At 43.3% G+C, this 24844-nt stretch overlaps 1 protein-coding gene across 1 annotated transcript in view; it reads right to left on the reverse strand.

The window, feature by feature from the left end:
* Window positions 1–24228, reverse strand: part of LOC115627960 (homeobox protein abdominal-A) — a 32759-nt gene extending 8531 nt beyond the window's left edge. Inside the window, exons 1-4 of the mRNA XM_030523853.1 lie at window positions 24172–24228; window positions 23562–24036; window positions 1545–1804; window positions 999–1442 (exon numbers count right to left, since the gene is read on the reverse strand). Of these exons, the coding sequence (XP_030379713.1) occupies window positions 999–1442; window positions 1545–1804; window positions 23562–24036; window positions 24172–24228 (1236 nt within the window). The remainder of the gene's footprint in view (window positions 1–998; window positions 1443–1544; window positions 1805–23561; window positions 24037–24171) is intronic.
* Between the last annotated feature and the right edge of the window lie 616 nt (window positions 24229–24844).

Raw genomic sequence — 24844 nt, forward strand, 5'->3', positions numbered from 1 at the left:
TATTGGATAAATCTTATTGCTTTTCATCATTCTACTATTAGAACGATGTGTGTTGTAAAGATACACATGATTCGTTAATGCTTCACACTTTCTAACTGAATGGACTAATTTGTCTAATTGTTTCCCTAATCGAGACATAATCTGAAGATTTATGAGTTAATCTGTCTCAACAGCAATTCAATGATTCATTTCTTCATTATTTAATTGAATTCGATTCTGGCTGGAACGTGCAGACTACTTTTCCTTTCTCTTTCCTTTCGCCCATGCCGCAAAATGCCGAAATTTACTTGAAAGTTGCAAGTCTGTTGTTGTTGCTGGTGCAGTGTTTGGCAAGTGTTGCAAGTGTTAATGGCAGCGTCGTGACGTTGCCACTCACAGGCGTCCATCGATGGCTCATGCCTGCTGATGTGGTCGATGACTGTGGATGCGGCGATCGTCGTTGGTGGCGCGCGCGTTGCAATTTGCATTTTTTTCTGCGACGCTTTTCTTTATTATTAATTTCACTTTTTTTTGTGTTGTTTCTTGGAGTGTCGGCGAGTGCCGCTTGCCACGTTTTCTTACTTCATTTTTGTATTTCATTTTCGTAATTGTGTGTGAGTGTGTTGCGAGTGAGTGCGAATGAGTGAATGAGTGAATGAGTGTGTGTAATTATGTAATCAGTGTGCCTCATTATGAGGAACGAGTGTGGCAACACTTGCCAAGTGTGAAGACGACCGACTGTGGGTGGTTGGGGCAGGGCAGGGCAGGGCAGGGCGTGGCGTGGCAGCTGTAAATCGAAGCCACCTTTGATTTGGCAGCCGGCAGCATTAAATGGAAGCGGTTGAGAGTGACTGAAATTTACGAGCCCATAAAACTGGCAACACTTTCCCAAGTGCTTTCGAATGCAGGCGATAAATCTTGAGGAGGAAGCATTGCATCTAAGGGGAAGGGGGGGACCATAGAACTCAATCACATTGAGTACGTGCCAGCCGAGACTGCAGTGAAACGTGTCCACCTACCTGTATGCGATCCTCGGCCAGTCCTGTCTTCATGGAGAGGAGTTCGCGTGCGCTCACGTCCGGATAGTGGGCCTCCTTGAAGGCCTTCTCGAGCTCCTCCAGCTGGCTGCTGGTGAAGATGGTGCGTCCGTGTCTTCGCTTGTTCTTCTTTTTGCCACCCACACCACCGGGCCCCGCACCACCCGGCCCCACGAGCACATCGCCACCGTGCGGACCCAACAGGCCATTGGGATTGGCGGCTGCCGCGGCAGCGGCTGCGCCGGCCGCACCCAGAAAGGCCTCGGCATGATGCGCATGGGCGTGATGGGCGTGGTGAGCCGCATGGTGGGCAGCATGAGCATGATGGGCGGCTGCAGCGGCTGCTGCATGATGATGGGCTGCAGCGGCGGCTGCTGCTGCATGCTGATGGGCTGCCATCGCCGCTGCTGAGGCATGATGGGCGTGCTGTTGCTGTTGCTGCTGCTGCTGCTGCTGTTGTTGTTGCTGTTGCTGGGCGTGTGCTGGATGGGCTATGGCGGAGGCAGAGGCGGAGGACGAGGCGCCAACAGCAATGGGCGACCGACAGCCGCTGCTGGCTCCCGAGCTGTTGTTGTTCGTGCTGGAGCCGCCATTGTTGCCCGTTGTTGAGGCGCTGCCGCTGCTGTTGTTGTTGTTGCCACCGTTGATGCTGCTGTTGTTGTTGTTGTTGCTGCTACTGGCAGCGGTGCCACCAGAGGCGATGTTCGATGCTTTGCTAGGCGATTGCTCATCACCACTGGCGTTGTTTAAGCTGCTGGCATAGTCCTGACCACGTGCGGCCGCTTGTTCTGCAAATGAAATTGAAAAGCGGAGAAGGGGGAAAGAGTGGAAAGAGTGGAAGAGTTAGTCAAATGTTTGATTCTTAAGGTTGTTGTGACGCATTCCTGGCGCTTGCTAAACACATGTTTCTCGCCCCCTACGCCAGGGTCCTGGCTACGAGTATTTCGCAAATCCTATTTCCTCTAAATGGCACACAATGACGGCCTATGTATGTCTGAGTGATTCCACAAAGCCGAGCGTTGTACACGTCCCATGCACATGGACAGACACCAGATAGCAGACAGCAGACAGCAGACGGACAAGCGGACAAATGGACAGGGGGACGGACTGATTCAGAGATACCCGAGCTGGTCTCGTTCTGATTTTCCTGCTCCTGCTTCGACCCGTTTCGCATGAATTTGCCAGCCATTGACAAAGGCTAGGAAAAATGCATGTTGTTGTTGTTGTTGTTGCTGCTGTTGCTGTTGTTGGCAGATTTTTCGCACACGATAAAAACGACAGTTGGAGTTTCAAATGCAGCTGACAAAATTTTTCCATGCTCTCTTGCCTTTCATTCAACACCGCGCAGATTTTGACAAGTTGCTAAGATTTATTCAAATGTCAGCGAAGGGTTAAGCGCACGTCCTTTAGGTTGTTGCCGTAGCCGTAGCCGTTGCTATTGCTTTTGTCGTTGTTGCTTTTCTTTCGCTCCTTCCGACGAACTGCTACAAAATATTTTCTTTTGACACACTATTTCTCCTTTTGTGCCGCCCCTACTCCTCGACATTCCCTCGTCTCGTGTGCTCGTCTGTTCTTGTGTTCATGTCCTTGTTCGTGTTCGTGTGGGTATGCGTATGCGCTTTGTTTTGACAATTAGGGTGTTAAGTGGTTTAGCCCTTTTCGGTCTCAAATTAAACGCAAATCGGCTTAGGCGTGTCGCACGGGGCGTTCTATTATGATTCCCGAGCACAGAGTGTCTCACTTTTCAATAAGCGAAATTAGTTTCCGGCCCGACCCGGCGTCGGCATCGGGGTCGGCGAATTATCTTTTGTGCCCGCAAAATCTGCACTGCACTTGGCCTGCCCATTAGTGCATGATTAGTCCCTGATTTGTAGCAAGTGGGCGCTAAAACTTGAATGTCTCTACATGCCGAAAAGGGGGCGACGTAAGAATAAGACTTGCGAGGAAGAAATTGCTCACCAAAGCAAAGGCCCTATAATTGCTTTTAAGCCAGGCTTAGGAGCATTTAGTCAGCGACTGTTCAAGCGACTGCAATTCAAAAAGGGAAATTGCCTGCAGAAGCCATTTTTCAGAAAGCTGTTTCAATCTAATCTAGTCTGGGTTGGGTTGGTCAACAAATATTTAACACAAACACCATTTGTTGATAGTTTTCATTTCTGCCGAGACCTGAATTGTCGCTGGAGTTGTGAGTAACCGATCGATCGAGACTAATTGGAACATCTTAAAATAGATCGTTCATGCAAAAATATTGAAATATTTCGTGTCTCAACTAATTGACCACACGCAAGAGTCTTTTAGCAACTTAACGAATATAGACAGCCTTGTCAGACTCTCAGTGGCCGCAGCAGCACCTGCCCCGAGCCATTACCCGTGCCTCTCTGCCACTCCGCTCCCTCCACAGCAAGAGGCACAAGTGCACGATTGTACTCTGCCCGTGCCTCTGTCCATGTGTGTAAGTTGTTTTTATTGCCTGGCTACTTTAGCGGCATAATTAGACACACATCAATTAACAATTAGCTGGCCGCGCGGCCAACGAACGCCGACAGCTGTCCAGTGAGTGCCGGCCAGAAGACTAGACTAGACCAGTCCACGAGCCGACTCCAACAGTCAGTCAGTCAGTCAGTCAGTCAGTCAGCTATTGGGTCTGTCAGACGGTCGGTCTGTTTGTCAGTTGAGTGCCGGTCGGTCAGTCGAGCTCGGTACTCGCACTTATAAATAGCAATAATAATGCCCGCCCACTCGTAGACTTTGGCGAGCGCTGAATGGTGAGTTGGGTGGATGGGATGAGCAAGAGTGCCGGACGGGATGGGGGGCACCGGTTGGCCACTTTTGCCAGCTATCAATGTCGGTCTGTCGTTTCGTCAGTCCGTCCGTCCGTCCGTTCGTCTGTCAACTCGGTCTATGCGGCTACTAATTTAATTTGCTGCCCATGAGTGGCACGATGGGCCATCGTTTGGCTCAGACTGGTCGTCGGTCAGTTGTGAGGTCAGTCAATCGGTGCATGAGTCGCTTGATTCTCTGTCATGCGATATTATTTTTGTGTTATTCCCCTACCTAGCGACCTGCCCCATCCCATCACACACTATGCGGTTGCCTTTTCGCATGATTTCCATTTCGATTCACGACACAGCTTCCCAGTTTTCCACGCTGGCTCGTCTAACCGACCACCCGCCCGTCCCCTGTTTGTTTTTTGTTTCCCCCCGCCCCCCTCCCCATATCTCTATTAATTTGATATGAAATTTTTCTTTGGTCTTTGAATGAAATGTATATGCCTGTGCCTGTGCCTGCTGCCTAATATCCTGACTACATCGCCGGTCAGTCAGTTCGTTTCCATTCTTCCCATCTCTTTTGTGTGACTATTAATTGTTCAATTAAGCAATTTTTGTTGAGCTCGTCCATCTCCATCCATGGCAGCGTGCATGTTATCGAAACCATTGGGTATTTATTGAATTACATTAACTGGCATTCAAGATCTTGTGGCTGTGGGGGCTGGTCGGGTAATTTGCCAATTTTCCAATTTGCCGGCTACAAAGTGAGTTCTACTCACAGTGCCAGTGCTATTAAATGGCGGAATTGAAGAACTGGAACGTCACTTTATCGTCCATTTAACGATCGATAAAGACTAGATATATATGGATATATTTACATAAGCAAGGCCAGCAACTCTTTGTTCTTGCACTCGCCAGTTATTTGAAAGTTTCAGAACAATTTGTAAAAGGTGAGGGAAATGCAAGAAAACTTGGCTATCAGCGGGTGAAAATTATTTATTCAAGCTTTGGTGCAACTTGTAGGCGAAAGATAAAGCAAAATGAAAGCTTAAGGTATTGAATATTTTAGGCCTAATACCTTGTATATCTTTACAGCAAGAAATGTTCAATTTATGGCATTTCAATGGAACTGAAAATGCGGAATTTCCCCCCTACTGAACACTTTATACAACTATAAATTGCTGAGTTGCGTAATATTTTCTCCAATGTGCAGCATGAGTTGTTTTTCATTCTTACCCTACTGATAGGGTACTTTTGTTTTATCAACTCGCTCTACAGCTTATGGCTACTATATATATAGTTAGTATTCAGAGAAATTCCCCATAGCCCATTGGTTTTGTCCAGTTATGGAGAAACATTTTGTATGTCCCTCGACTGGCGGAATTATTCTTACATTTTATTCAAATAAATTCCAAACTAGTCTATTTGGGTAAACAAAATGTCGTTGCTTGTGGCTTTTTATAGTTAAGAATTATTTTGTTATGTACATTTAAATGCATTCGGAAATAATGTTGAAGCCCCTTTTGAATAACTGCTAATAATTTGATCGAGACTAGTCAATCACATACAAGTAGATGTCAATATATAATATTCATTTGGAGTATTTCCACATCCGCCTTAAGGTCCACAATCGCTTTTCGTAGCCACTTTGAGTCCGCTTGTCGCCTTCATTCAGTCGCACTTGAATGCGAACCATCGAGCCATCTGGGGGTCGCTAGTTAAGCCCCAAAGCTCCAATGCGAGCTCTCGCTCTCGTTTCCGCGTTCAGGCCAAATGTAAAATTACCAATAAAGTCAAATTGAAATTGCCAGACATATTAATAAAAGCCGCGAACGTTGGGGAGGGGGGGGGGGGAATGGGGCTCGGAGTGGGAGTTCGGAGTTTGGTGTTTGGAGGCTGCATAGACGGCGGTGGCGCGGATGGGACGCACGGGGCTCGCAAATGCAAATAGAGCAAGAATAAAAAAACACGATAAAAAAAGTAAAGAAAGAAGCAGAGAGAAGGAGGCAGTGGTATGAATGCGCCGTCGCCCACAATTTCTCAGATGCTTCGCTATTTTCCTCGTTCATATTATTTGCTATTTTGCTTTTAATTTTATTTCACCGAGAATACCTTTCGCGATGGGTGAGTGGGCGAAAGAACGAATGCCTCAGAGGGCTTGTGGGGGGCGGGGAGCGGGAAGCGGGAAGTGGGAAGAAGGCAAATTTCTGTTGACAGGAAATACACTCGAAATTGGCAATTTTGCATTTACGTTAATAATACTCAAGCGTATTTACTACTTACACTTACACAGAGCGGCGCAGACGTTGACGTTGACGTTGCTGAAGCAGAAGCTGAAGCTGACAGCGACGTCTTCTTTCTCTCTAGGCGAAATGGGGCTAAAGCGTAGATGAGGGGGGAGGGCAGGGGATATGGAGAATTCGAGGGTGACTGTGTGCTTGAAAAATGCGCGTCGAGCAAATGAAAAGCGTATTTATTTGCGCCAAGGCAACAGAAAATGTTGGCGGCTGCTTTCTTATGGAGCGGGAAAGGAAATGGTGGCACGGCAAGCAAAGGGAAGGGTGGGTGGTCGCGCCAGATGGGTGGCAGGGGGATGAAACGTAAGCTAAGTATAGCTGAGCCAATATGACGCGCAATTATTTGTAATGGAGACGTAAATAAGTTGAAGAAGCAAAGTGGCAAAAGAAAAATGGCAAGGCAGTCGTGCTGGTTCTTTGGCTTTAGCTTTTGGATTGGCAACAAGCTGCCACGGCGAAGGGGCCGGGTGGCGGCGACTGGGGTGTGGGGTGTGGGGTTTGGGGTATGGGGGATTGCGGGCTGCCTCTACGCACGTGCAGTCTGTGGGTGGTTAAGTTGTTAGTTATTACACAATTCCGCCCGCCGTTGCCTTTTTGGGGGTTGCTTGTCCATCATGGTGGGTGGTTGTTTTTGTGCGTCGGACGTCGCGACATGCTCTGTTTTTTGTTTGTTTTTTGTTTCTTTTTTTTTTTTTTGGTGGGGAGTGGGAGGGTTTGCTGGTGCTGGTGTGGGCGGTTGAGACAATTTTCGGGCTTGGCAGACGCCCTGCCGTTAGCTCGTTAACTCGATTTGCTTTCTTTTTTGTTGTAATAAATACGCAGCACGGTTTTTTGCCGCTTCTGTTGTTTTCCAAGATGGCGCATCTCTTGTGTGTGTTTGCGTCTGTGAAAGGGATGGCAAGCTTTGCCGAATGGTGGGCAGGGGCGAAGGGCCTCCGACTAACTATGGAGCAGTGGCATGAAGTTGGCAGCTTTAAGACAAGCCTTGGGCATATAGCCAAGTTTTCTAAAAGTGCTCAGACTACGAACGCCTTAAAATTTGTTCGCTTACCAATCCGGAAAGTATTTTGCACTTTAAGTAATTCTTGTGCCATATTCCGAGACATATTTCAACGAAATTGAAAGGTAAATTCTATTTCAGCAAGTTTAAATTCAAACTACATGTTTTAATTTTCATTTCACTTTATATAAACAAGAAGGCTACAAGCCTTCGTCTTTGAAGAATGAAACTAAAGCTTCATAGTTTTGAAAAAAAAAAAATGATCATTTATGTAATTGTTGTTGGTATGGCAAATTTTAAAATTTAAATTTATCAAAGAAATCTTCACCAACTTTTCAACGTTTGCCAAAAATAACAGTATTGGACTGTGAGCAATCAATCTATTTAGAAATTCCATTCTACATTTGTATTTATCTCCCTGTATCCAAAGAATTAAAGAGTATATAACTGACCAAATTCTTAGCAATCATCAATTTGTTTTAGTTGTGTTCAAGAACTCAGTTTAACTTATAAATAAAAGCAAGTAAAAAAGAAGCAAGTGAAAAATAATAATAGAAACCAAAAGGTCCAGGGTAAGGCAATTCAAGCATTTTGAACGCGACAAAGTATAGCGTAAATAAAGTAATTGAATAAATTTGTTAAGCCTCGTTTCAACTTATTCGTGGAAAAGATACTGGAAACTTTATTGTTAATACCTATGCTTATATTGAATTGAACGCAGACAACTCATTACATTTTATACTCTTACTAGAAAGGGTTGACTGCAGCTTAGAATTCGCCATAATGGACAGCAATTAATTTATAGTGCTAAGTGTGTATTCCATGCTTTGAGTAACTTTAGTTCTATTGCGTTGGCCATGGCAGGATTAAAGAGATGTGTGTGTGTGTGTGTGTGTGGCTATCGAGCAGGTCAACATAATTATGCTGGCCAGTGCATACATTCACACATCGTGCACACATACGCATACAAACTGCTCAGCTTTGTGTGCATTCCGCTGCTCTGACTCCATTACCTTGCCATTCGATCTGGTGCAGCAGTAACGAAAGTTTTCCCAAAGCCTAGGCTCGCTCTCTATCTCATTAGAAGCACAGCTTTTCTCTTTATATTCTGGTGTGTCTCTGTCTGTGTGTGTGTGTGTGTGTCCATGAGATGCCGTTCTGTCAGTTTCCAGTTGATTGGCGTGCCGTGTTAGTGGATTTGAGTTCAAACTGGCTGCCTTTCGTCCTTTGCCTGCTTTGCTCTATTCTGTTCTTTAACTAGGCTCAAGTCCCCGGCTTGTTGTGTGGCCGCTGTTGCTGTGCCTCGCTGCTGAGTGGCAGCCTCAGTGAGGCACTCTTGCCAACAACAACAACAGCAGCAGATGCAGAAGCAGCAGCAGCAGCACCAACAACAACAACAACAAGAACAAAAGCAACAATCAGACGGCAGCCCGCGCTTTTCCCGGGGTTTTGTGTTACGCTTATTTTCCAATTTCACTTATTTTTTTTTCTGCTGCTCACAGAGATTTTCTTGCTTTCTTCTGCCATTGATTCTGCTTGTGCTGTGCTTAAATTTTCTTTAGCTATGCAGCTAAATCCCTCCACAGCCCTCCTACTTGCCACACCATAGCAGCCAGAAAGCCAAGCACTTGACTAAACTTTGGCCATTGTTGTTGTTTTTGTTGTTGCTGTTGCTTGGGTATTGTATTTCGATTTTGAAGCTGACTTTTTATGCGTATTCGTTTTGCTCCCATTTTGTGCCGCCATTCAACCATTTTGCTTTGCTTTGTGCGGTTGTTTGTTGGTAACGACAACGACAACAACAACAACGGCGAAAGGCAACGGCAATGCCAACGACAGCGACAGCGGCAGCGATAACAGAGACGCCTGCGTCTGCGTCGACATCGACGCCTGCGTCTGGCAAAAGCACCAACAGCGCCGTTGCGCAGTGAAGCTTAAATGAAATAATTGGGTAGTTAGTGAGATTTTTTTTCTTGCGCTTTGCCGCTGCCATTCGCAATCCCCTATTGAAATTTCTTTACACGATTCGCCTCGCCTCGCCTCGCCCTGTCCCGCATCGCCATCCTCTTCTTACCGCGCCTTGCCACGTCTTCGTCTTCGTCATCATCGTCATCGTCATCGTCTCGCTTTGCATTCTTCCGCTATTAATTTATTTATATGCCATGCACTCAAAGCGCCCCCTGGCGACGACTCTGGCTCTGACTCTGACTGTGGCTCCGGCTGCGGCGGCAGGTGGTGCGTCAAATAATTTTCTCATTTTCCAATTTCGCATTTGTATAATTAGACGTTATTTTGCGTTCAATTGCGTTCTGTAGTTGCCAAGTTGCTTGGTAATTGCTTAAGTGTGGGCGTGGCGTGAAGGCACTGTGCCTGAGAAGTGCCGAGAACGGTCTCAGCCAATATTTCAAATAATGTGCAATATTCCAAAATATTTTTAAATACTTAAAAAAAACCTTTTCGTTGTTAAACGAAAGCACGGTGTCGCAAGATCTTTTGATAGACAAGCTATAAAGGCTTAAAGTCTTAATATACTATATTAGAGAATAGGTATCTTGCATTTATATTTCCCTGAAATCCCTTTACAGCTGACATACTACATGTGTATTTATAGTTTAAAACTCTTACAATGCATTAGAACTCTTTTGTTTTGGCATCATTTTGAATGATTCGACAATATTGTTTATTGATATAGATTTTATGTTTCTATAAACAATAACTTGCCAGTGCAATTTCTTAATTTATCAAATGAATTATTTCATAGCTTTGCTGTTAATTCCTAGCAATAATTTTAAGACAAATTATCGTATGAAAAATTCTTCAAATTTGTATTCGATTGATAACCGATATTATGGTCCCTGAAATGTTTTATACTGTTGTTACATAATTATACCGATTATACTCAACTCTGTACGAGTATCTAGGGATTATCAAATGGACTGTTAAAATCGGTATGAAAAAATTCTTCAAATTTGTATTCGATTGATAACCGATATTATGGTCCCTGAAATGTTTTATACTGTTGTTACATAATTATACCGATTATACTCAACTCTGTACGAGTATCTAGGGATTATCAAATGGACTGTTAAAATCGGCTTGAGTGCATTAATTGTTTTAGTTTTGTGACGTCACCTGACATTTAATCGATACATTTGTTTATCGAGCCATGTATGTAGATGCTAGTGCTGTGCGAAACATCGATGTAAAATCGATACATCGATGTTTTGCAATTTTTTCCAAACATCGATGTTTTATTTCCGATTTTCGATGTTTTTTACTACTTGAAAAAAAATCGCGGGAAAAGCTAGGTAAGTAAAAGCTAAAATTTGCATTTTTTTAATAAATCCCCTAATATAATACAGAACAAATTACTAATATTATAGATGGATATTGGTGTTGGCAGTGCTTGGAAATGGAGAAGTTTTTAAAAGAATCTAATAGCAAAGGTAATTTTTATCTTGCAGCTGCAGTCTTATTTGTGTATGTGTATTTTCATTATTTGTACATATATTAATATGTTGTTCTATGTAATGCAAACTCAACTGAAATGGATAAGGAACTTGAGGAAGGTGGTCCTAATAAACGGGCAAAATATGGAAAGTCAACTGTGTGGAATTTCTTCTTTAAGTCTAAGGATGGCAAGTCTGCTAAATGCCTTAAATGTGGTAAAGTGTATCAAACATGTGGCAATACCACCAATTGAAGAACTACCAACGACCTCAAGCTCTATTTTGTCGTTTATAGACAAAAAATACGAAGCATTTTATTTACAGATCTCAAAATATACTTCTGTACATTTCATGTACAGAGTATAATGATAAGTCCCTTAAGGCATGTATATGCAAGTACCTCTGCGTTCCTGCAACGTCCACTGAAAGTGAGCGCATGTTCAGCAAAGCTGGACTTATAGTTAGCGAAAAAAGGAGTTCGCTTAAATCAAAGAATGTAGACATGCTCATTTACATTAACAAAAATGAGTGGATCTCAAATAATTAGTCATGAATTATATTTTTTATGTTATGCTTTTCATTTTGTTATACTTGTATTCTTTCAATTTATGAAAATATTGTTTTGTTGTTTTATCTGAAATTAGTCATTAACTATAATTTTTTATGTTATACTTTCTCTTGTTTTTAGTTTATTATTTGAAGTTATAAAAATATCGTTTGTTTTAAACCCTTTTGTACCTTTATAAATAAGACAAATCAAAACGAAGTGCCCTATGTTGTATATTAATTTTTGTTTGAAAATTTGTTAGTGGAATTTCGATGCATCGATACATCGATGTTCTTCCCCCAAAAAAATCGAAACATCGATGTTGGTAAACATCGATGTTTCCCCAGCTCTAGTAGATGCCTGTTACAGCAGAAAGCAATTTTTCACACACATACACACACAGAGCAGAAAACAAAAAGGCCGAAGCGACAACAAAAAGAGTAGCACGAAACACGCCCAACCGAATCACAAACCAGGCCAAATTGCATTTGGCATTTTTAAAATTCATTTGGCCATAAAAGTGGCAGCAAAGCGCTCTGAACCGTACTCCATCGTCTGCCTCTGCCTCTGCAACTGCCACTTCCACTATCCCCTGCAAGCCCAATGGCCAAGTCGGAGAGCCGTTGAAACGTTCCCATTTAAATGGGCAACTAACTGGCAACAACCCTTTTTTTATATTGCAGGGCATTTTGTTGCGCAACGTTTTACAACACTGCAAATGTTACGAAAATAGCGGTAAATATAAAAATACACACACACGAGCGTTAAATGTGCCTCTGCCTCTCCGTACGTGTGCATGTGTGTGTTTAAATATTTATTAACCCATCAACACACATGCGAATGCGGAAGTTTTTGGCCATTTCGTTACACTGCCAAAATTGACACACACACACACACATACACATTTATAGAAGGGACATAACACCCAGATGTGGATGTGTGTGTGTGTGTGTCTGCTTCTTGGTGGTAACAAATTCGTGTAGCGTTGCAAATTGCTGTCAACAGGGAAATTAATAAAAAGTCAAACACTTTTTAAAGGCGAACGGGGCGTCGACGTTGCATTTGGTTGGATAGAGAAAGGGTGCGGGAGAGGGGCTGGGCAGGGGAGGGGGAAGGGCAAGGGCTTGCATGGGCTAAGATCAGCAAATAAATTGCGCTTAGAAAATAAAATAAAAGTCGACGGGGGCAAGCAATGATGATGGCGATGATGATGGTGATGATGATGATGGCGGGGACGAGAGCGAGCACGATGAGGAGTTTTTAGGTTTTGTGCGTAGCCGTAAAATAGATTAACACGTTTAATATTCAATTTGCGCACGCAATGCGCTGTAAAAATGCCGCAGTGTGCATAAGTGTGTGTGTGTGTGTGTGTGCGTGTGTGTGTGTGTGTGTTTATGTGGCACTCAAAGTTTTTGTACCGCCCGGAGCTACTCTACTCTAGACTAGCCTGGCTAGCTAGCCCCTTGTGGTGACTGGTGGCTTTGTAATCTTCCCATCCCTAGCCACATACACTCAGTGCTATATGTATATGTATATCTATGTCCTCGCACTATCCCTCAACACTCGTTTGCCCTTTGATTGGATTAACGGCATTTTAAGTGCCAAATTTGTCTGGGTAATTGGAAACAAGCAGTTTGTGGTGTCTACGGCAAATGAACTGCTCGTAGTATAAATAAATTATCGCTAGAGTTGTTCTACATCAGTACAAATATATAGCCATAGAAATGTTTTGCACACAAGCAAGTCACTCCCCGTCAAATGGGTGTATTCATTTTACAAAATGTCGCTACTCTAGACTTAGTGAGTATTTAGTCATGGTAGATTCGAAAATATTCCTAGGCAGGCGAGTGCATTCATTGGATTCGCAGCTACAAGTCAATGGTTTTTCTCCACAAAGGACCAGTTTGTTGTGTTTTATTTGAACAGAGTTCGATGTGACTGTCTTTTTTGAATATATTCGTACATAGTGTATGTAGTGCATATGTGTTCATATGTTAGAAAATATATGTATGTCCATATCAATATAAATTTATTTCGGAGCGATGGCTCGTCAAGTATTCTCAGGTGTGCAGAAACAGAGCGAGTACACTCGAATGTGTTCAAATGTTCATCGGTATGATATAAATTGCGATTACAGAAATTAAGCTGTATAGTAAGAGTATGTGTGTTGTGGTAAATGTGTTTGACAGCAGATCAAATTATTTCAAGTAACAGCAATGTGTGTCGTGAATATTTGAATAGGACATATGACAACAATGTATCGGGGCTCATAGTAATCAGTTGAACAGCAGCTTTGTGGCAAGCATTCCGTCAGAATGCCCAGCAACGGCCCAGAGATAGTTCCACACAGTGCCCGGTCTCTGTCAACTTCGTAATTGTGTTTTTTGGTGATTTATAGAGTTATTTATTGCTGCGATTGTCAAGCCCGCTGGCTTGTCGCTGCCTCTTCTTGGCTTCCCTCTTCATCCGTCTCTCGGCACTCACCCGTTCTGCGTGTAATCTTGAATATTCCTTCTGCTTTTCCATGTTCTCTGCGGTATACTTTAACAATCGATCTCCGCGCACCCATTCGTCCCACTTTCTATTCCAGCCTACGTAATGTATGTAGTACTCGGTCGGATTCGATGCCGGCCTTACCCTCAGGATGTTGGCTGCGTATATAAGTTGGTCGTAGTGACAGAGCACAAGCTCTTTTACCGAGTAGAGTGTGTCGCCACTCGAGGTTGAAATAGTACGGGTAAGACGCGGTGAGATAATGCTAGGGCTCTTATCACCAGATGTCGTTGAACCCATTGGTAATGCAGATTCAGGTGCTCCTGGAACTTCAGTTGGATGTTCTTCGCAGATACGCTGCTTTTGAATTGCTGGAGAATGCTTCGGATCAGCTTTAGTTTTGAACCACTGAGTCGAAACGCTTTCAGATTTCGTTTCCCTTAACAAGAAGGCAGATATATTGGGTCTCTTAACTTCGTGGGAATGCTCCTCACGCTGCTCCTCAAATTGTACAGAGTCTCCACTCTTTATACCTGAGTTCCTTGAACCCATTGGTAATGCAGATTCAGCCGCTCCTGAAACTTCAGTTGGATGTTCTTCGCACACACGCTGCTTTTCAATTGCTGGAGAATGCTTCGGATCAGCTTTAGTTTTGAACCACTCAGTCGAAACGCTTTCAGATTTCGTTTCCTCCAGCAAGAAGGCAGATATATTGGGTCCCTTAACTTCTGGGGAATGTTCCTCACGCTGCTCCTCAAATTGTAGAGAGTCTACACTCTTTATACCTGAGTTCCTTGAACCCATTGGTAATGCAGATTCAGCCGCTCCTGAAACTTCAGTTGGATGTTCTTCGCAGATACGCTGCTTTTGAATTGCTGGAGAATGCTTCGGATCAGCTTTAGTTTTGAACCACTGAGTCGAAACACTTTCAGATTTCGTTTCCCTTAACAAGAAGGCAGATATATTGGGTCTCTTAACTTCTGGGGAATGCTCCTCACGCTGCTCCTCAAATTGTACAGAGTCTCCACTCTTTATACCTGAGTTCCTTGAACCCATTGGTAATGCAGATTCAGCCGCTCCTGAAACTTCAGTTGGATGTTCTTCGCACACACGCTGCTTTTCAATTGCTGGAGAATGCTTCGGATCAGCTTTAGTTTTGAACCACTCAGTCGAAACGCTTTCAGATTTCGTTTCCTCCAGCAAGAAGGCAGATATATTGGGTCCCTTAACTTCTGGGGAATGTTCCTCACGCTGCTCCTCAAATTGTAGAGAGTCTACACTCTTTATACCTGAGTTCCTTGAACCCATTGGTAATGCAGATTCAGCCGCTCCTGGAACTTCAGTTGGGTGTTCTTCGCAGATACGCTGCTTTTGAATTGCTGGAAAATGCTTCGGATCAGCTTTAGTTTTGAACCACTGAGTCGAAACGCTTTCAGATTTCGTTTCCCTTAACAAAAAGGCAGATATATTGGGTCCCTTAACTTCTGGGGAATGTTCCTCACGCTGCTCCTCAAATTGTAGAGAGTCTACACTCTTTATACCTGAGTTCCTTGAACCCATTGGTAATGCAGATTCAGCCGCTCCTGGAACTTCAGTTGGATGTTCTTCGCAGATACGCTGCTTTTGAATTGCTGGAGAATGCTTCGGATCAGCTTTAGTTTTGAACCACTCAGTCGAAACGCTTTCAGATTTCGTTTCCTCCAGCAAGAAGGCAGATATATTGGGTCCCTTAACTTCGGGGGAATGCTCCTCACGCTGCTCCTCAAATTGTAGAGAGTCTACGTCTTCTGAAGAGTTGCGAAACTTCACTTGACTGAACAAGCCTTGGCGCAGTAGGGCTATGGAATGCCCCACTCCCATCCGCGGCTTTGTTGGAGCTTGGAATGCTCTTGCATCCACTGCATCATAAGATGTGCTCCGGTTCGGTAAACTGTCCGTGAACCCTCGCAATGGCCTGCCTGATTCCTTTTCTGCTCCTTCAGGAGAGTGCTTATTGCGCCTGCACTCATCTTCAGATTCGGACTCCAAATAAAGTTCGACACAATCGGAGCTTGTGTAGCTGCCGCTTGACATGATCGGACGTGGTGGTGTGATAGGCGAAAATATCGGGCGTGGTGGCGACAAATATGAACTGTCACTAGTTGAGCTCACGATCTCCGGGGTAACGCATCGGCTACCACTTCCAGCTATCACTTCCCCTGTGTCTAGTTCAGTAACTGCTGGCAAATGCTTTTCTTGAACCAACCGTCTCTTAGATTCCGGAAAGACGTCCAAATTATCATCGTTTGTGGAACCTCCACTTGACACGTAGGGGCGCTTCTGAGGATTGCATTTCTCATTTTCTTTATCACTGCTTGAATGAGACGTCGCTGGTTTAGGCTTTAATACACCGGGTCCTGCAACTTCCGGTGAATGTTCGGGCTGGGACTCCATATCCATGGTCGTATAATTGTTTTCTCACACTTTCTTTACTTTGCTCTCTATTCTTCGGAGAGATCAGTACCGTCTATTGCTCTCAGATTCTATTTTGACCTCATTAAGTTCCTCAGTTTTCTTTAAATTTAGTACTTTACTGACAAGAGTCCTCTATAAACTGTAAACTGCTGTTACAGAGAAATGATTGGCTTCTATGTTTTCTTTTTTTTTTGTGGCACTTTTGCAAAATAATCAAATCAATTTAAAGATTTTGGCAATTGAGAGAGATGGAGAGTCTGAGAGATGGAGACAGAAAAGTGGGAAAAATGGCATAAATGGGAAATCTTTTTAGTACTTCGATGAACCTATGTATGACTAATGAAGACCACCATATGAAGAGCAATCCATTCCAATTCCAGTTCTGTCTAGAACAGTTGTGTCTTGATGGATGGCAAATGCGCGCCACTGTGCAGGTCTTGTCTCCCTGGATTTTCTGTGGCAAGTTAAGTGGCGCTGTTTTTGGCCAATGCGTTTTGTACTTTCCTAAGCCACTTCGGGCCATGTTTGTCGGGGCTTAGTGCAAATCATGCAGAAACTGAGTGCATGCGGCTGTAGTGGCGAATGAGCGGGCCGATGGAGGCTGTGGTGCTCGTGGAGGTGGAGGTGGGGGTGGGGGTGGGGTGGGGTTGAGTGTGAGTGTGCGCCGGCGCATTAACTGGCGAACAAAGCCACTTAGCCAGGAGTAGTGGAGAGTAGACAGACCCGACATCTGATTGCTGGCTGATGCTCTGACTAGCCTTGTAGTCATTCAGACATGGAGTTGCAGCTTCAGCTACAGCTACGGCTACGGCTTCAGCTGCCCACCAGGCGATGCCAAAGGCAGAAAAGGCCAACAAGGAAAATCTCTGCGAGTTGTTTACACGAGAGCTCGGGGCTCGAGGCTCGAGGCTCGAGTACTTCCTAGAAAATGTGCGCTGCTCAGCGATGATGATAATGATGACGACACGCCGAAGTTAGAGCTGCAGTTGGCTGCAGTCTGTGGTCTGAAGTGGCTGCCACATTTGGCTGATCATGCAGCCAGGCAGCCAGGCAGCCAGGCAACCAGGCAGGCAAACAGACAAGCAGACAGGCAGGCAATGGTAGGGGCAGGCAATTTGTTGAACTTGGACGCTTACAGTTCGCTTGGCAGGCGGGTAAAAGTCGCTGCCATATGCGACGCTGCTGCTGCTGCTGCGGCTGCGGCTGCGGCTGACGTCGCCGTTCTGCCACTGCTGTTGTTGCCACTCAACAACTGCGCTCCTTTCGACGCTTGCCACTTGTTGTCATCAATTTTTTTCTTCTTTTCACTTCTAGTCTCTTTCACTTGCCTTTGGCTCTGCCACAGCTAGCACTGCTGTCGCTGTTTATCCACGTCGTGCCACTTTCGGTTGCATTTCGTTGGAAACAAAATTTGAAAATGAGATAGAAAAGAAACTTATCGCTGACTGCCTTCTATTTGTTTATGTTTGTTGTTTACTTTGCGTCGTTTTTCGTGAAAACTGAACTTGTAGTTTTCTAATTAAAAAATTATTAAGAAAATAATAGCTTAAGTGGTTGGGCTCTTTCCTACCTTCCCGTGTGGGTTTCATGTGGGACCCGCGAAGGTCTTCGGCCCTTGCTTTTTGGCCGACTCATTGTCACATAATTAACACTTGATATAGTAATTTTCTACACCAATTTTCACATTTTCTGTTATTCTTCCCCTCTCTCTCTCTCTCGCTGTTTTTCTCTACTTTTTGCTGTCGAGAAAATGTGCGAAAAACTATCAAATTACTATACTTTTGTGTGTCTGCGCGTGTGTGAGTGGCAGGAAATGGCAAAGAACCCTTCGGAAGTGCACTATCATAATATATATATCTTGCTGATGCTTATCGCGTACATTTCTTAGGGATTTTGGGTTTCTTTTTATTGTGGCGAACATTTCCAAATTGGTGCGATTGATTTTCCTGCGGTTTTTTCTTGTTCGGTTCTTGCCGGACACGTGTGCGAAAATAGTCGGCTGAGTTGGGTGGCAAATTACACGGAAGAAGGAGATAAGGGAACCAGCTGCAGAGCAGTCTTATAGCTGAGTTGGTCTTGGTAAGGGTTAGGCATCGGCTGATCTGGAAATCGACTTAATTAGACCAAGAAAGATGCCAGAGATTATCGAACTTCATCACAATGAAGTTTTTAGTCGTGTAGATAATAATGTAGAGGATTATTAGGGTATTTGTTAGCTTGTGTCTCACCTTATTTTTGGTATTTAATTAAAATCTATATAATATTTATCTTGAATATTCATCTTTTGCAGATAAATCTTTAATAATTTAAATAGAAATGTGTTTAAAATACGTTTGTTGAGCGAATAACGGTTATGATTTGGTTCGGGAATTGTAAAAAAGAATGTTCTGTGATAGCGCAATTAAATGTGTATCGGAAAAGTTAAATATTATTAAAGACAAATCTTTTTTCGAGTTTTTCTTTATATATGAGACTGAATTTTAAGAAGAAGACAGGAAGAAATGTTCATTGTTTTCCTCTACAGATGGGTACATCCCATTAGTTGATGTCACGCACAATAGTCCATTTGTCAGCTAAAACCTTTAAGTTAAAGCCCAATTACTGCATCAATTAGCGCGCAATTATTTGCATTCAGATCATAAGTCATCCAGCACTGTACATTTAAAGGCAGCCAGTCTGGCAGGCGGGCGAGGGAGAAATGATCATGACTAAGGCCGAACGAAAAAGAAGAATGAGGTAAAAAATGCGAACAAAAGACTGACAATGGGCTAGGAAAGAGCTGCGTCTGCCTGGGACTCTTACCAAGGTAGCTGCAACGGCTACAACAACACGAACAACAACAATAAAATGGCTTACAAGTCAGCCCAGTCAGCAAGTCGGCAGACAGTTTGACTTTTTACACAAATACTACCGCCACTACTTCTGCTTATGCCTGCCTTTACTTCTTTTATTCTCTTGCTGCTCTCTCCGTAAATGTGTAAAAAAATAGTTGTGGGTATTACATAAACAACAACAATAATTGCAACAGTAGCAACAACAACAACAGCAGCAATATAGCGAGACAAGTGCTGCTGCAGCTGACAGCGATATGGCGAACCCTAAAAAAAAGAAACACATTGACGCAGCAAATACACGAGCAGCAGCAGGAGAAACAACAACAACAACAGTGAAAAGGACGCACAAGGAGTGGAGAGAAACTTGCTACACGGCAGCAACTTTACATGACTTCAAAATAAATATTTATTAAAAGAAAACGGGAAAGCGGTTGGGCGACGCAGAAAAGTATGCTACAAAATGTGAAAAAGTGGCAACTGCTGAAACGCTCCTGGCTGGCTAACTGCACGCCAGCCTCCCTGCCTGCTGCCAGCCTCCCTGCCTGCGTGACTGCCTGGCTGTTTGGATGCCTCGATGCCTGGATGCCACCTTGCCGCCTGAGGAGCAGCCTCTGCCTCAATGGCCACTCAAATTAAGGATAACAACATGAGCCCCAGCAGCGACATTATATCATTCATCCTTTCCAACTTGGCACTACTTACTGAGAAAATTGCTACTTTGCTACTTTCCTACTTTGCTGGTCGGTCTGGTCTGATGCTTGCGGTTAACCACTTGAGTCGATTTATTTTGTACACAATTTTCCTTTAGCTCGAAACTAACACTTGCCCGATATGGCCGAGCTATTGTAGTTCTTGTTGTTGTTGTTGCTCTGTGTTTGTGTATGCGGTTGGTTGGCTGGCTGGCTGGCTGGCTGGCTGGCTGGCAGAAAAGGACAAGACGTTGCCTTTTTGCAGCTTGGCCCTGGGCAACAACACCAACAACAGCTCGCGCCGTTGTGCAAACAAAAGAAAACTGTTTAGCCACCTACGCTGAGCCCCGAGAGTAAATTGTAAATTGTAGAAAGAGGCAATAGAAAAGGTCAACAGTGAAAGCTGCAAAGGAAAAGCAACAACAACAGATGTTACAAAGTGTGAAAATTTAACAAATTAAGTGCGTATGGGCCACCTTTTCCATGTACACACGTATTTGTTCAGACTGTAAACGCCTTCGTCCTACCCACAGAAAAAAAAATGAAGAGGAAAAATAAAAAAAGAAACAGAAGCAGAGACTGTGGCAGAGGCAGCTATTCAATTTGTTCGGGAATTGCGATGAAATGTCATGTCTTGGGATTAAAAGTGTGCATATATACACAGCTACTAGGTACGAGTACATACTTGTACATATGTATGCGAGTATGTGTGTGCCTGGTGGGCGTTACTGTTTACTAAATAAGAGTGGCAAGAGTCAGCTACTCTGTAACTCCTTCTGATTAACTGTCCACTAAGGAGCAGTACTAAATCATAAAATTGCTATATATAGGTGGTCTATATACAGCAAGAGGTAGTTATCTCCTCAAATATATAACACTATACTACTATATTACAAGAAAAAAGCTAGGCTAGATCCTAAGTGAATGACATTTAAGCAGCATACTCCACATGAATCCTCAACCATGCCTTTACAAGAATATATGTTTCGATTGTTAGCCAGAAAAAATGTGAATTCAAAAAAAGAAGTTAAAAAACAATCAACTTATTTCAAGCGCAGTTCTGTTGCTAATTTTTATTCTTTTTAAACTCACTTGCATTTGTTATGGAAAATGAAAACAAAGGTAACTTAAGCAATTGTTTATATTAGCATGGGACCGTCTTTTTCGGGCCGTTACTGCGTTTGTGGTTTATTTAGTTTTATGTTGTTGTTGTCTTCTTTTAAAGTCTCTTTGAATGCCTGGCATTCAGTGGCAATATTTGTCAATTGGGAGAAAAATCGTTGTATTTACTTATCTAAGAACATTTCCTACGAAATGAGTTTACTTCGCGAAACTATCGCTTCATATTCGAGCAGATTGCAACGCCACAGCCCGGGCCAAAAATCGGATGCTTAACTACAAGATATCTGTGAGTGGTTGTAGTCATAATAAAGGCATTATATACATAAATATATAAGTGACGTATTTAATAAGCATGATCATTAAAAATGCGGTGATAATGTCATCGCATGTATAGGAATAATTTAACATTTATTATAGAAAGGGTTTGAAAACTGGGTTTATCTAAAATTAAGGCTATAATATTTATTCTAAGGGGATATGCTTCGCAATATCTGTATTGTATTTGCATTTTTTTGTGGATTTAATATTAAAACAATACTGTCACATAATTGTTGCTTTACAAAAAAATCACAAATTATGTATAAGATCTTTCAAATGTGCAAATAAAATATATAAGTGAATTTCTCCAACTTTTATGGTAGATGTCTGCTGCTTGTGTGAAAAGCAATGCACGTAAATAAATAAATATAATCAAAATTAGCCAAAAAAAAAAAAAAAGTACAGTTAATTTTAGTTCTTGAAAAATGCTCCCGAGTTAAAGTTGCTTAGCTGTTTAGAGCTCCTAACAAAAATATAAGCAACTAGCGAACAAAGATGATTGATTTCTTTTTTTCAGCAATGAATGAATTATTTTAATAAAAGAAACAAAATATTTTAACGCAAGCTGTTTATCAGATGATATAATATTAATCGAGAAATCGAATATACTTATAACTTACTATAAATTTATTTCAAATTTATCAAATCGAATTACGATGGAAATTAAAAACGGAACAACGTAGAAGTAGAAACAGAGGAGGTTTATGAGGTTTATGGTTGAGCCTGATGGCTAAGCGAAGGCAAATGGCTGACTGATTTAAATAAGTAAGCATTGTAAATTATGCGCTTAATTAGCGACACGCAAACCCACCAACACACACACACACACACACATACACACAAACACGGGCATATACAGAGCAATCGATGAAGGCATCGTGCGGCTCGTCTGTGTGTGAGATTTCACACCTTTGTGACAGGCTTTGAAGCAGGATTGCCGTCGATGTAGCTACATATATACGAGTATATATGCATATATGTATATGGTAGTGTGTGTATTAATAAGCTTGTGTGTGTGTGTTTGCTTGAACGTGTGCTTAATTTGTTGTTTTATTGTTTTAATTTTGATGCCCAGCCAGCCGAGCCGAGAAATCTAAAGCCCGGGCAACAGCAACCCCTTCGAGCTTATTAGTTGCGCCTAAAGCGCGTTTGTGTGCATGTATATACAAGTGCGTGTGTGTGTGTGTGAGTATGAATGTGTGTATTGCCACTTGGCTGCGTGCATTTTGTGCGTTTTTGTTATTACTTTCGTTGCTGTTGTTGCTGTGCATCTGCCAAGTGACTGGGACGCTCATTGAGCGGCGCTCAAGTGCAACCACAAGTCTTTGGCCTTATCTCTGCGCCTCCCTCCCCCTCTGCCTCTCCATCGCCCTCTCAGGCAATGCAACAGTCGGCTGTTGTTAATTAGCTAACGGTTAAGCATTATGCCAGCACTGCAGATCTGACAAATCTAATTAGAGCACCAACTGCATAATTGTCTGTGATTGTGAAAACTAATTCGATCTGAAGAAACCAAGTCTTTTCTCAGCTTCTCATTATTATTATTATTTTCATCTCGATTTGTGGATTTCAAAGCAGTGGAATAATGCAAGAGTAACGCATTTTTTATACTTTTAATAGGAGAGCTCCCAAGTGTAAGGCTTCCACTGCAAAGTAATAGATCAACATTCGGTCGCGTCTGGAGGCATGTCATCTAGATCTGAGCAGCAGATCCTGGCTCTTCAGAACAAACTAAGACACCAGATCATTGGCATCTTATAACGAAATCTAAAACTGGCCAATGTCCGCGCACAATTGCCACTTGAAGTCCTCAAGCCGCCGGCGCTAATAGCGATCTTTAACAATTGGATAAATAGAGTAAAACAAACTATAAGTCTCACTAGCAATATAATACAAGCAATTGTTCATTAGAAACTCAGTGATATTATGCTCTGGAATTCGATTCTATTTTGAAATTAAGAATGAATATTAAATAAATTTCAAGTTGAAAGGATGTCTTCAGAAGTGATTCTCCAGAAATGATTGTAAATTATATAACAAGTTAAGTTAAGTTATTTCAATAGTTTCAGGATTCGACCAATAACGAAGAATTTGGATTCAAGGGTTTGATTTCAATGCTCTTAAAAGCACTTTTCTTAATCTTGATTCAAATACCTTTATTGTAGCTCTCTCCTATTCCTATTCGGGGTCAGTAAATTATGCTACTTTTGAGGTTATGAAAAGGGATTCATTCTTCAGTAAATGCGATCAGTGATTCGTTTTATCAGTTTATCAGTAAGGCAATAACATTGGCACACAAATCCGCCGAAGCCTACAAGAATATATTTATATTTAACCATTCACATACATGTGCATCTGTATAAATTTGTCTGCAGATTATTTGCCTGTCTGACCAGAATCTTGGAACTATTTTCGTTGCTTTTCCTTATTTCCGATTTTAGGTTCAGGAACATGGCGCACATTCTGAACTAACTAATCGGTTATATTTGAGACCTTCGAGTATTTAAATATTTTCCACAACAATTGAGTGTGTTCATCCCTTCCCGAAAGGTGTTCTTTTTTTTTATAACTCACCTGCAAACTGGGCTCCAAAGTGCTGCTGAAAATGTCCCCGAAACTCGTGGGGCGTGCTGAAGCCTGGCGGCAGGAAGCCACGCAGGTAAGCGGCAGCTGCCAGGGTTGTCATGTGATGGTGATGGGCGGCAGCCGCATTGCTCGGATCTGCTGCGGCCGCATAGCCGGCGGCTGCATAGAAATTGGCTGGATTGAAGACGGGTAGTTGGCAGTGGGCGGCGGCGGCGGCGGCTGCGGCAGCAGCGGCGGCCGATAAGCGCGTCACATCCGGCGATATGGAGCGTGAGTCGCGTGAGTCACGCTGAGAACGTCCACTGATCGGCGGTGGTCCACATGAGGATGAATGCTGCTGTGGCTGACCGGAGCTGGCGGTGGCACTCGCTGGCGTGTTGGCGGTGCGGGGCGGTGGCGTCGCTGCTGGTGAAAGCGGCGCCTCTGAGGTGGTGGTTGGTGTGGCTGCTGTAGTGGCTAGTGCCTGGCCATTATTGGGTGATGTGGCTTGGCGTTGCTGTTGTTGTTGTTGTTGTTGTTGTAGCTGTTGCACTGATTGTTGCTGCTGCTGCTGCTGTTGTTGTTGTTGCTGATAGGCCGCTGCAGCGGCGTTGCCAACGCCCAGGCCCAGAATTTCTTGAATGGCGAAGGGTGTGCGCATTTTGGTTGCTTGCATTTTGCCGTCGGCGATTCGCGCGCACACACACACTCACACACACAGAGAAACAGAAACACACACACACACACGAAAAAAATTTAGGTTCTTCAGCACTTTAACCCCTTGCTGCTGGTTGGGTTTATTGGGTATATTGCACTTGTTTCTTGTTCTTTAGTTTCGAGATTTTATAAAAAAATCATATGCAAAAAAATTGTTGTTGTTGTTGTTATTTTTGTAGCTGTTCACAGTGTCTTGTACATTTGTCTGTTGGTTCTTAGCACTTGGTTCTGAATTGGCGTCTCGTTGTCGCCCAAGTTGTTGTTGTTGTTGTTACTAATCCAACGCTAACTCGATAACTGTTCTTGGCATTAAGCTGCCAAAAAGTGGGGACGCGAACGCGACGACGGCCCACGCTCTGCTGCTGCTGCTGCTGTTTCTGTTGCTGCTACTTGTGAGGAACATACGCAAAACAATGAAGTAAAAAAAATGCGATCTGGTTTGTCGTTGGCGTCGTCGGCGAGCGAGCGACTGACTAATTGCGAAACGTTCGGCGTGGACCACGTACGAGAACGAACTGAAACTAAAGCGCGCGCTGCACGCAAGCAAAAGCGCTGCGGCTGAGACAGTGACGGCG

The sequence above is a fragment of the Scaptodrosophila lebanonensis genome, unplaced genomic scaffold (assembly GCF_003285725.1).
Source record: "Scaptodrosophila lebanonensis strain 11010-0011.00,11010-0021.00 unplaced genomic scaffold, SlebRS2 tig00000098-arrow-pilon, whole genome shotgun sequence".
NCBI lineage: Eukaryota > Metazoa > Arthropoda > Insecta > Diptera > Drosophilidae > Scaptodrosophila > Scaptodrosophila lebanonensis.